Source organism: Trachinotus anak, unplaced genomic scaffold (genome assembly GCF_046630095.1).
Source record: "Trachinotus anak isolate AG129_WGS33_773 ecotype Australia unplaced genomic scaffold, CSIRO_AGI_Tana_v1 ptg000018l, whole genome shotgun sequence".
Lineage (NCBI taxonomy): Eukaryota > Metazoa > Chordata > Actinopteri > Carangiformes > Carangidae > Trachinotus > Trachinotus anak.
This window is the reverse complement of record NW_027273869.1, coordinates 9218278-9231453: the sequence shown is the minus strand read 5'-3', so window position 1 is coordinate 9231453 and position 13176 is coordinate 9218278. Positions and strand designations below refer to the sequence as shown.

Genomic DNA, 13176 nt, shown 5'->3' with positions numbered 1-13176 from the left:
GTAGCCTATACAAACAGGCTGTTTACCCACATTACACTGTACGGTTGTGCGCTCCTGCAGTACACTCATTGGAGAACACACCTTGGCTAATTGTTACCCTACAGTGCACCTAAGTCCATGTCATTAAATTGTGCTTAATAAAGACTGTGCACTGAAGCAAATTAGTGTGTCTGTTTTATTTCCAGCCTGCTCCCAAAGGCTACATGTAACAAGATAAATATCCCTCATGCAAATCACATTAATTTTAAAGAATTACATTTAGTTACATTTAATTATATGTAAGAAACAACAAGCAACAAGCAAAACAAGAACTCGTGGCACCACAGAAAATGAATGCAAATGCAATTTTTTATTTTTTTCTTTATGCATCAGAATGTCCTTGATGCCTGACACTGTGTGTGTGTGTGTGTGTGTGTGTGTGTGTGTGTGTGTGTGTGTGTGTGTGTGTGTGTGTGTTGCAGAATCAAGGTGCATCCTGTTGCCGGTGGTGCTCCGTGTCCTCCAGGCCCACATGCAGGAGCAGAGGGACCTGGTCATGTGCGCCCGCATCCTCACCAGCATGCTGTCCCTCATCAAGAAGGAGGAGACTGGCACAGCAGTGAGTATTACAGCCATAACTGGCTGCCACTATACCAGCCTCCCTCAGCCTCTAAAGACTGGTTTGACATTTTGGGGAAATGCACATATTTCACACACTTTCTTGCCAAGAGTTGGATGAGAAGATAAAGAAGAATCTACTGCTGGGAGCCAGTTATCTTATCTTTGGACAAAAATGGGAAACACTGTCAATACTAACAAAATCCCAAATCCTCCTACCAGCACATTCATAAAGCTCACTAATTAACTTGTATATCTGTAGTGTACAGAAATGAGATTGGTGTTAGTCCACTCATCTGACTCTCAGAAAGAAAAGGATGTGTATTTGTGTATTTCCCAAACTGTTGATCTATGCCTTAAAGCTTTAGCTGTACAAATTCAGCTTCAACAAATTAGCAAACTGCTGCACAAAACTAATTTACAACCTTAAAAAATAACTTGGCTAACTTCTCTCAGTTTATCACAAATGACATGACCACTTGACAGTGTCCTGTGCTGCTGCAGTGAATTCTCTCTGCTGTTTTACAAGGTTTCACAAGAGATTTGCCATCATAACAACTAGAAAATAACTTTAAAGGGAGTCACGGCCAGAAGAATTAGTCTTATAGCAATTTCCTTGCCAATACTTTGCAACAGCAGATTGTTTTTTGTGTGTATATGGTCAATTAGTCTTGGTAACAGGGACATTGGCAGCCTTGCATTCCAGTAATGAGACACATCAATTTAGTAATGGGCATTGTCGGAGCGGCAGTCACTTCGAACTGCGTGTATGTGTTTGTCTGATGTGTGTGTGTGTGTGTGTGTGTGTGTGTACGTGTGTGTGCGTGCATGCATGTGCATCTGCGCGTGTGTAGCAGCCCGGGTTGCATGGCTTGCACTATTCTCTGCCAGAGGGCCAGCTAGTGGTAAAGGTGTCCAGCAGGACACACACACACACACACACACTCTCACACAGAGTGGCACCACATCTAAAGGGAAGTGACAGCAGTGGCAGCCAATGTGCCAGTCTGAAGCTCTTTCTCATTATCGCTCTGTCCAAGACCTGCCTGTCTTGTCACGGGTAGAGACTAGAGTGAGATACACACACAAACACACCTACACACCTTTTCACCCTCCACTCTATTTTAGTTGCTTTTAATCTTCAACTGTCTCTTTCCCCTTTGTATTTTACTTTCTTTTATTCTTTTCCATGCCCTTCTTTCTATGTGAACATTGTAGATCCAAAATGTTCCACTTAGCCTTGAAGCTTCTTATTAGTCCCCACAATTACTACTTCAACGCTCATTAAACTGCAGTGAAAGTAAGACTGAAGGGTGAGTGGAGCAGAGTTCAGAGGCGGAATGACGTCCGCTGTCAAACATGGTTCAAGGTAGTGCTGCCAGAAAAACACAAGTGCAATGCTAATTAATCAAGATAACTTTAAGGAAGCATTCAGGAAAGAAATGAAGTTGTTTGAATTTCAAGGATGCCCCTGACATTTCAGTTTCACATTTTGGCTAAATATTTCCTTTCTTCTATACATGTGAATTTCATTCACGAGTGTGTGTTTTCTCCGTTGTGTAGGAGCCTGTAGTGTCGGAGGAGGTGGAGCTGATTGTGGAGAGCCTGCTGGGAGTTCTCCTGAGGACCATCCTCGAAATTAGCAACCGGCCCCAGTCTGCTGGCACTGCCATGAGACTACAGTTCCAGGATGTCACTGTATGTGTGTTTTACCACGTACAGCAGTGTATATGTCAGTCTGTGTGTGGATGTGAGTGGGTGTGTGCATGCTTACTACTGTAAATTGTTTTGGGACTTAACAAAATGTGCAAGAGTAATTATAGATTCTGAAATTGGGTTGCTGCTGTGACCACTATAATTCCACCAACATTATTAACATTAATGGCAATAATTAAGATTTATTTATTTGGAAGGGGAATGGTGAGGTGGATAATGATGAGATCATCATCATCATCACTGTGGGATGATGGAGACTGAAGGAGGGGTGTAGGGTTGCTCCACTTATAATAGAGTCCCGCAAATCTTCCTGCAATTCTTACTGACTGCCAATAGAGGCAAATAAATCGCATTCTGTTGATTTGATAAAACAAAGGCTTTCTTTTCTATTTCCTGTAGTAACTGATACACAGGACTGTCCTTTGCAAAAGCACCACATTCGTCTTTTCCAGACTTCCTCTAATCCACATGAAAGGAAAAAAAAGACTATTCTGATTCCCCTACAGTTGATACTACACCATGATATCATAACCTCACTACATTTTATTACAATTGAACTGCTTTCTACTTCAAAATTTTGAAACATAACAGTACATTGACCCATAAGTAACTTAACATGATTACAAGGTCTGTTTGTGTCTTAGCTGCAGTATTTCTAAGTTCAGGACAACTGTTTTAACAGTGGAGGTGATGGCACCTCTGAGGATCATTTTGAACTACAGCATTAATGATGATGAACTTACATCCTTACTTTCCTTTTTGTTTGTGTGTGTGTGTTGTTCTACCAGGGAGAGTTCGTGGCGTGTTTGTTGGCACTCCTGCGACAGATGAGCGACAGACACTACCAGCAGCTGCTCCAGGCGTTCAGCAGCAAAGACGACCTGAGGGTAAGACCACCGCATCCGTCTTTCTATCTCTCTCCACATCTGTCTGTCTGTGACGACGCTTCTCTCACTCTGTGCCCTGAGTCTGTGTGTGAATCTGAAGTAAAAGAATCGATACGGATAGATGGAGAATGCTAATAATGTGAGCTCAGTGTCACTCGTTAAACAGAGTCTAAAGCCGATCATTGATGCAGTGGTATGTTAAAAGCAAATTTTATCTCAGTGGGATCTCAAACACTGGTTAGGTTGAAGTAGGCATCCATTGCTGGGTAGATAAAGCAGAGCGGTACTAATCTGTTGGACTTCATTAAAACATCTGCTAGCCAATTACAATTCAAGATCGGAGGTAAACTTGACTGACACCATCTGTCTTTTTCAGATACTTATCTTACCTTTCTGTCCACATTGTTCTACATCTTGTCATTACTTGGTCAGAGCCAAGTCTTTAGTGTTTACATTACGTGCCTATACATAGAAAGTATATGTGTTGCCATTTAAACATTGATTGAGTAATGAGTGAGGAAAGAATTGCCATATTGTCTTTTGTATATGCAAGTATATATTTATACTTGCTTCTCCCCCTACTTCACTCTTTGAGTTTGCTCTCTTTTTCTCTGTCTCTCTTTCTTGTCCATCCATCCATCTATTATCCATACCACTTATCCTTATAGGGTCGTGGGAGGGGGGCTGGAGCCAATCCCAGCTTCTTTCTAATCCACTGTCTAAACTGTTTTCAAAAACTCTCCACTTTCAAAGTGACTCACTCAGAGCATTAGACAGATCCAAGTGTATGTACACACACATACACATATGTTTGTGTGCTGTATGTGTAGATTTATGTGTCTGTATGCTTACCAGTGCACATTTCTAGAAATGTGCACTGGTAAGCGTAAATGTGCGCTGTACTGTGCACATTTCTAGAAATGTGCACAGTACAGCGGTGGCTAAAGAAGAGCAGAGAGCCGGCAGCACAGAAGAAGAGACAGAAAGTTAATGAGGTCACAAGTTCCTTCCAGTGAGAAATATCAATTCACTGAAAGTCAGAAACAGCAGAAAGGTGATGTGCGCTTGTTAGCTTGAGAGCACTTATTCAAGAAGGACAATTTTCATGGCTTAATTTTAGTACTTTTATCACAAGTACCCAAAGGAAGTGCCTGGGCTGATTGATACTGGGCTTGTAAAGTGCTCATAGAATCAGAGTTACTCCTTGTAATGTTCTGTTTAGCTCTTTATAGCCTCATTCTTTGACTCTTAAACGATGTGAATATGATAACATTGTGGTTTAGTCACATGACACACATTTGTGTGTTGTTAAATTAGAATTAGAACAGATTTAGCTCAAGAGACACTGGATGTCTTTGTTCAGCACCACAGACAGAGACAGAGATATTGTGCAGTGTGTTCATACAAGAGAGATGACTGAGTCCAGTGTCAGTGGAGAGTATTTGAATAATAAATGTAAACTGTATGCACATTTCCTCTTAAATATTCCCACATTGGAAATGTAGTGTTTAGAGAATGTACAAAATTTTTTGCAGAATGTTGCACACATATGTTACAGGTTTGCAACACAACACCTTTCAATGAACAAGAGTCTGAATTCCAAGAAGTACTTCTGACAAAGTTGAATATTTCAGCACCATGGACAGAGACCGCGATAAAGCCTGTGATTTTAACTACTGCACAAACTTAAAATTTTGCGTTTGTATGTCTGCCGTGTTTGTTCCAGGACTTCCTGCTCCAGATCTTCACAGTCTTCAGGATCCTAATCCGACCAGAAATGTTTCCTAAGGACTGGACTGTCATGCGGTTGGTCACGAACAAGTAAGACCAAACACGTGACGAAGCACACACAGACACAGATGAGAGAAGATACAAAGCAACAAAAAAGTTAAAAAAAAAAGGGTAGAAAACGTGGAAACAGTCAGGGCAACAAAGGTTCTCAGTTAGAATACACAAGGGCTGTTGCATGATTTGCTTTTTAGACCACCAGGACACAGATATGCAAAGGGGAATTTTGATTTAGTGCTGCACATAGATAAAATGATACATAAAGGTCAATGAAAACACTTGTATCCACTCAGTTGTAAAGACCTTTGTATTTCAAGCGGAAAAGCATCAGAGTCTGTGGATGATAACACAGATTTATGTCTTATGTCCTTTAAATTCAGAAAACTGGAGTTGAACAACTCAGAGAGAGAGTGCCACTCTGCTCCTTTTTGTGTTACTGGTTTTCCCTTGTGTTTGTATGTTAATATGACATGTCATTGCAAATTCACCTCTGCCCCATTACTCTTCAAAAGACCTGTTTGAATAACGCGTGAGTCGTTCATGGTGATGCATTTTCTGCCAAGGTGACACAATAACCCTCTCCACCTCCTGCTCGCTTTTCTTTCTCTCCCTCTTTTAGTGTCATCATCACAACCGTCCTCTACCTTTCTGATGCTCTGAGGAAAAACTTCCTCAATGACAAGTTTGACTACAAGGTAGGGGAAACGTCTGTCTGTGTGGAGATCTGAGCAATGCCACGGTGCTTCAAAACTCTCTGAGTATATATATATATATATATATTTGAATTTATTTTTGCACGTCACACTTCACAGAGACTCAGACATAAAACAGAGATAATACCATTAGTCAAAAGCTTCGGGCAGACAATGAAATTAGCTGAACACCAAAGAAGAAAAACAGATATAGCCAAAAATTACAGAAGAAAGAAACATCAATAAAAAAAAAGAGATGAATTAATTAAATTTAGTCTGTTCTTCCTTCTCTGATGCTACAGATAAACATTTCCTATTTGTAGTTGCAATATGCACACGATAAAGGGATGAAAAATAAATAATATGCGATAAATGTTGTTGTTCAGTATGTACCACAACACACTGACAACTCAAATATCCTGTATCCATGGATACCAGTGGCAAATTATCTGGATTTCTGCCTGCATTTCTGAAAATATAAGTTAAAGATTGACAAATTGCTATTTTTGCTGCAATTTTCAGGTGTGGGACTCGTATTTCTATCTGTCTGTAATATTTATCAACCAACCCTGTCTTCAACTGGAGTCCTTCTCTCCCTCCAAGAGGAAGAAGATACTGGAAAAGTGAGTGCAAACACACACACACACACACACACACACACAAACACACACACACACAGTGTAATGACTACTTCACATGCTGCACAGCTTCTCTGGAGCAACACATTTCTAACCATGGTACTTGATTGTGCAGGTATGGAGACATGAGGGTGATGATGGGCTGTGAGATCTTCAGCATGTGGCAGAATTTAGGTAAGATGATAAAATTCTGGTCACCTCAACGCACATGGTTCACGTGGACTGTTTTACTCCTAGATTTACCTCTGTAGTGATATCTAACTGATTATTATAGTGGTGATGCTAACAAAGTGCTGTAAAGGCACTTGTCTATCTTCCAGTCCAGCAGCAGGTATCTCTCACAGGCCTGTAACAACAAGCTGGAAAATATTTCCATATTTGTTCCTCCTTGAGCTGAGGGGAGGTAAAAAAAACAAAAAAACAAAAGAAAAAACAAAAACGAACTCTCAGCCATTTTTTTAATACCAAAAATTATTTGTCACCATGGCAACCAGCTCAATGCGTCATTCTGCTTTTTGTGGATGCTTTTGTTCCGTTCTGCATTTGTGATGGATTTATACAATTGTTATAGTAATTTCTGGTGTATTTATGTTTATTCAAGTGTGTTTTTGCACAATTTGAAATGCATTTGGAGGTCATTTAATGTTTGTTTTGGTTTTATTTGATGTCAATATGAATGGCAAAGTCTCTGCACTCACAGTAATGAATTAAAATATATGCACTGTGATTATTTAGTTTGTGAATATACTGCGTTAGAGTGAAACACACTTAAACTAAATTACCAGAGCAGCTTTTATTGTGGTTGAAGTTTCTGAAGAAAGGAAGACTGTTTTCAGAGCTGGCCGAATTGCCTCAGACTTAAACAATAGGCTTTGTTCAGGGATAAAGTGAGAGCCAAACCCCTTGACCTCTGTCTCACTTTCAGGGGAACACAAGTTGAACTTCATCCCAGCGATGATTGGTCCGTTCTTGGAGGTGACACTGGTTCCACAGCCTGATCTGAGGAATGTCATGATCCCCATCTTCCATGACATGATGGACTGGGAGCAGAGACGCAGTGGCAATTTCAAACAGGTGAACAGCTGGTAGAAGTAGATTCACTTTGCCTGAAACTGTTATTTAATCACCAGATGTTAGTCGTGGGCAAAAAGGAACAAAAACATTTTTACATCTTTCTTCGAGGCAGGATTAAATCATAAAACTAAAAAAACATGTCTGAGGTTTTTCTTCCAACAAAATCTTGTAACAAACGGCTGACTTTGAGATGATGTGATTTGACTTTGCACACTGCTCAGTTTTAAGCTCTAAAGCATCCAACGCTGCTGTTCCTCCCAGTCATTTTATCAGTGTTGTTTGAACTGGCAGCCTCTTTGAGATGTAAATGCTTTTTTTTTCTGTCAGGTGGAGGCCAAGTTGATTGACAAGCTGGACAGCCTGATGTCTGAGGGCAAAGGAGACGAGACGTACAGGGAGCTCTTCAACAGCATGTGAGTTAGAGAAAGGACCAGCAGTAGAAGCAGAAGACGTGGAGATGAGGGGCGTATGGGGGCATATTTACTTATATCTTTCAGGAAAAGGGGATGGGGTCACATGGCAGAATGTTATGTAATTGGACCCAGGGAGCCACTTAAGAGATCAACCAGTTCAACAGTAAAATTACAACAGAGGCCTAAACTAATTTGCTTGGGCAGAGGGCAGCTCAGGATACCAGGACACTTCTACTGACAGACAAACTAGCTGTTTATGGAGTCTAATGATCCAAATGATACGACCCACGCAAGACCTCGTCAGGTAAATGCCTGCGTGGGCTGCATCTCTCAGGTCGTTTGCCTCTGGAAATGGCTGTTTTATCTGCACGTGGATGTGTCCAAGTATTCTGCTTTTAAAAATGTTTTTTTTAACCCTGAGAACCAAAGAGCACAGACGGCAGCATTACGGCTCAGAATTTAAAAACAAACAAAAAAAAAAACTGTTAAATATGTTAGATTGATTACAGAACATGCTGCTTATGAAGAAAGTGTTTTTTTTTAAATTGAATGAATCCTTTAAATTGGCATACCTTTTATTAGTATTAAGGGGCAGGCCCTGCGTAGGTTGTTATTTGAAAGTGCTGATGTAGAGTAATAATAATCAGAGGTAAGTGAGTCACCTTCATCTTCACTCACACCTCCTCCATGGCCAGCCCTGGTCCACTCTGTCCTTGTCTTTCCAGGTTTGTGCTCGTGCATGTTTAGTGTATGTGCTAACGCCAGCGTGTGTGTATGTGTGTGTGTGTGTGTGTGTTGGTGTCCCTGCTTCTTCTGTGATTCTGTGCCTGTTCATATTTTTATGTCCTCTGTCACTATGAACTACTATATTTGGACTTGGAAAACCAAACTTAGTGTCTAAAAACATTATCTCATTAAATGAAGTCATGTTTCTGATTCATACACGTACTGTATGTCTCCCCTAGTATCACATAGATGTGAATAGTATTTATCAATATGCATTGACTGTAATTGTCCCTTTTGTCTTTCATAGTCATTCATTCTCTTTGCCACCATTTTTATATGTGAGATATTAAAGAAATTAATGTAGTAACTGCCTATTATTAAAACTATGTGTCTATACCTAATCTATACTCTGCACCTTTAAGTAATTATACATTAGGATTCATTATTGTTAAGTTTCCAATATCTAATTCAGCCTATGTAAACATAAGTTAGTTTTATGCTTATTTTTATGAGCCTACTTTTATCTTTTCTTGCTTAATTAATTTATTGCTGTAATTTAGTTTCTTAATTTATTTTCCTCCTACTAACTCCACTAACCCCTAAACTAACCTGTGTGAGTGTGGGCTGATATTAATCATATTAATATTAATTTATTCCGCCTATGCTTCCCGCCTGGAGTAGAATTCCTCTGTTTGGTCCGTACCCTAGGTAAGATGCTCTCCTCTTTGTTCTCTAAATGTCGTCTGTGTGAGGGGGAACAGGGGGGACGTAACCTTCAGCCAAAAATCTACTGCAGCATCTTGGCTGTGACTTGTTTGTCTTCTTTCAAAGCCTTGCTGAGATAAGCAATCAGTTCTAAAAATATTTTCAGTGGCAAAACAAATAGTACATCAGCTATTGTGAATTTTTTAGCCACTTTGGGTATTTTATTTTGTTAAATTTCACAGGCAGGCCAGCAAGCATAGGTGACACTGGTGTGACTGGGATTGATTTCCTCTTTGCTTCGCTTCCTTTTCTTTCTTAGTAATTTCTTCTTTCTTTTTCTCCTCAAATCACCTTTCCTCCCCCATTGACTCCCTTTTACATCCTGTCTGTTTTGGTCTTTACATCTCTCTGTCTTGTTCTGTCTCTCCTCATTTGTCCCTCAGCCTGCTGAAGAAGATTGAGAGGGAGACCTGGAGGGAGAGTGGGATCTCTCTGATCGCAACTGTCACTCGCTTAATGGAGAGACTGCTAGACTATAGGTGAGTGTGTGCACATACTCTGAGAAACACACATTCATACATGCCTTCTCCCTTTTAATCATGTCACGAGCCTTATACCTTATTTTTCTATTTAAGGGATTGTATGAAACTGGGAGAAGTGGATGGTAAAAAGATTGGATGTACTGTCAGTTTACTGGTGAGTAGCAGTTACTCCCTGTGTCTTCTCTTTTCTAAAACCAGATCTTTAACAGGGTTCCTGACTTAATGTATCTTAATGGCCAGTCAGAAGTGTTCAAAAAAATCAGTGAAACCATGGGTCAAAGCTTCTTGATGAGAAGATTGACACCATTCTCATAGCTTAGCTTAAAGTGTGGAAACAGGTTTAAAAAAGGGTAAAAGAAAATCTGCCCACCGTCTCCTCTAAAGCTCACTAATGAAAAGTTACATCACATTTGTTTAATTAGTACAAAACCTGAAGTGTAAAAACCTGGAGTTTCCTCTGGTTTCCTGTCACTGTTCCTGGGTAAGACATTTAAGGTCTAATAAAACATTTAGAGGTACTGGTTGGCTGATTTTTTTTTTCTTTCTTTGACCTTTGGACACAGCCAGTCTCACTGTTTCTTTCTGCTTACAGTGTTTATGCTTAGCTAAACTAGCCCTCTCTTGTTGCTTCATATCTAACAGACAGATATGACAATACTCTCAAATAAAATTATTAGGTATTGCTGTAATATTTGCATTATGTTATGTTCAATTTTTTTATTGCTTTTTTTATAGTTGTGTATTTTGTAGGATGGTATGATTATTCTCCCTGATTAAAATAAACACCCATGCTTTCAAATCCTTCCCTCATATACGTGACAAAACTCAGACAAGTCTGTTTTTGTTTTATTTGTGCTGTTGTCATTATTGTCAGTCCTTTTGCCTACGAGGTTTTCCTTATGTAACTGCAGCCATCTGTAAGAGCGGCCGAGAGTGTGTAGGCAGACGGATCAGAAGTCGCTGCTAATCAGCAGCTGAAATACACTGTTGCCCCTCCAACATAGAACAACCTGTCACTTTTTGTCCTCATTTGCATGAATAAACTCTGTATAATTTCCGTAATTCTCTCTCTCTCTCTCTCTCTCTTTGTCCTGAATCATCCTCGCACCACCCACTGCTCATGTCAGAACTTCTACAAAACAGAGTTGAACAAAGAGGAGATGTACATCCGCTACATTCACAAACTGTACGACCTGCACTTGAAAGCACAAAACTACACAGGTGCGTGAACCAAACACACAGTATGTGTGAGTGTGACTGTTCTGATCCCATATGGCTCGCATGAGTCATAGTTTCAAAGATGACTCAGAAGAGACACTGAATCCTTCTTGGTTTCTTAAAAACTTATCTTATGCTGCATTCCGATGATGTCCTTACTGTTGGTCTGTGTGTGTTTGTGTGTGTCACAGAGGCGTCGTACACCCTGTTGCTGTATGATGAGTTGTTGGAGTGGTCCGACAGGCCGCTCAGAGAGTTCCTCAACTACCCCATGCAGAGCGAGTGGCAAAGAAAGGAGTATCTGCATCTTACTATCGTCCAAAACTTCGACAGGGGGAAGGTGAGCTGCAACACATCTCTGTACACTGCCGGCCTACTTGCATGCAGACCCATTTTCTATGGGAAAAGACAATTAACAAACTCTTTTTAGTGATAGCAACTTATTTAGCAGCTCAAATGAAACACTGTTCATATCTCTCCAATAGCAGCTTGACAAGTGGCTTGTCGATACCACGGAATGTACCACGCCACTTTGAGGCTACAGTCTCATTGAGATTTCTCTTTGTCAGCCACTTATGCATATTCTAAAATGTTAAAATATAGATTTATCACTAATTCGTAGCTTTGAAAAAGAAGCGCAGTCATATTATTAATGGTTCATTTAGAACAAACACACATTATCCATAAATACTTGGATTTCAGCATGAGCAAATCTTCCAGAACTAATACTCAGTTCAGCTGCAGCAAGATACTGGAGTTTCCCACTTGTTTAGTGGCGATGTGATGTCATTCACATGAAATGAAATCTCCTCTAAAGAGGAGATTGAAGCTGTAAGCTGTATATAGCAATAAAAATACGTCACTTGCGGTCAGACATTTCATTTCTACCTGTCGTGAACTGCGACGGCGGCCCGAGGCGTCAACACCTCCTCGATTTAATCAGATGAAACGCTGGCGGCTGTAATTAAAGCAGGATCCATATCTTCCCACAATATCCTACACCATTCCTCCTCAGAAATATTGTGGGAGATGATGGCGGCAGGACTGGCAGGTGAAGCATGACATGCAGAGGTGGTGCTGGTTTTAGCAAAGAGAGAGCAGTGAGGCTTAAACAGAGCTCAGGTGAATCAGGATGCAGCAGCATGTGAGTTCCCAGGCTTCGCTTTGTTTCTGTTGCTTGGGAAATAATTTTTCTTTGTTCCTCCCACTACTCCTCTCTTTCAATTTTATGTCTCTATCATTACTACCTTTGCTATTGTTCTACACTCTCAGGGAATAGTGGCATTAAGGAAACCCTCCAGAATTACACCCACCCCCACCCCAAAAAATAAGCATCAGCATCCCTGATGAAATAACATAGCTCTATGGAATCATTACAACAGCTCCCTCGTTACTCATCGTCCAATTTTCCTTCACATTTATGAGCTGTGCCATCTGCCGGTGCTGCCGCACACCCATTACAAGGCGGCAGGAAAGGAAAGCTTTTCATTTAATTAGCATGATGGCTAGGTGCTGCATGTACCTGCATGAAGAGGGTATATTTGACTCCTTATATTGTTGACTCACCAGTGCCATCCAGTGGAGATCAATTGGTTTTAGCACAGCCACTGCAGAGCAAGGGAATCTAATAATAAAATAATCTTAGATATACCCAGTCAAGTTGTTCTTTTCTGCTGTTCTCAGTTGTATAACACTGTGGGCATGAGGATGAATAAGTGTTTGTGTGTTTTCATGTCTTCAGTGTTGGGAGAATGGCATCATCCTGTGCAGGGAGCTGGCTGACCAGTACGAGTCTTACTACGACTACAGGAACTTGAGCAAGATGAGGGTGAGTTTTCCACATCCGCAACACGACAAAGAAGCCACAGAGACACTCCAAGACATTTTATTCATGCTATGCACCTGCATGTTAATCTGCAGCTTTTTTGTTATATAATGTTTTTATATAATACTGCCATTGTCTACCTTGCTAGATGATGGAGGCCTCTCTCTATGACAAGATCATGGACCAACAAAGACTAGAGCCTGAATTCTTCAGAGTCGGTTTCTATGGAAAAAAGTTCCCTTTCTTCTTACGGGTAAAGAAATCTCCATATTCCCTCTGTGACATGAAGAGCAAGTGGAACGGAGTAATATGTCCACCCTCTCCATAAAAGAAATGAACCTGCAGGAAGAATTAA

At 40.5% G+C, this 13176-nt stretch overlaps 1 protein-coding gene across 4 annotated transcripts in view; it reads left to right on the top strand.

Annotated features, from left to right (window-relative positions):
• The window catches only part of dock4b (dedicator of cytokinesis 4b), a 112942-nt gene that overhangs the window by 74665 nt on the left and 25101 nt on the right, over positions 1-13176 (top strand). For all 4 annotated transcript variants that reach the window (XM_071501779.1, XM_071501782.1, XM_071501781.1 and 1 more), the window contains exons 24-38: positions 462-598; positions 2161-2295; positions 3102-3200; positions 4927-5021; positions 5608-5683; positions 6203-6303; positions 6434-6492; positions 7244-7392; positions 7720-7805; positions 9680-9775; positions 9872-9932; positions 10906-10999; positions 11188-11336; positions 12738-12824; positions 12970-13074. In XM_071501779.1, the coding sequence (XP_071357880.1) occupies positions 462-598; positions 2161-2295; positions 3102-3200; positions 4927-5021; positions 5608-5683; positions 6203-6303; positions 6434-6492; positions 7244-7392; positions 7720-7805; positions 9680-9775; positions 9872-9932; positions 10906-10999; positions 11188-11336; positions 12738-12824; positions 12970-13074 (1529 nt within the window). The remainder of the gene's footprint in view (positions 1-461; positions 599-2160; positions 2296-3101; positions 3201-4926; positions 5022-5607; positions 5684-6202; positions 6304-6433; positions 6493-7243; positions 7393-7719; positions 7806-9679; positions 9776-9871; positions 9933-10905; positions 11000-11187; positions 11337-12737; positions 12825-12969; positions 13075-13176) is intronic.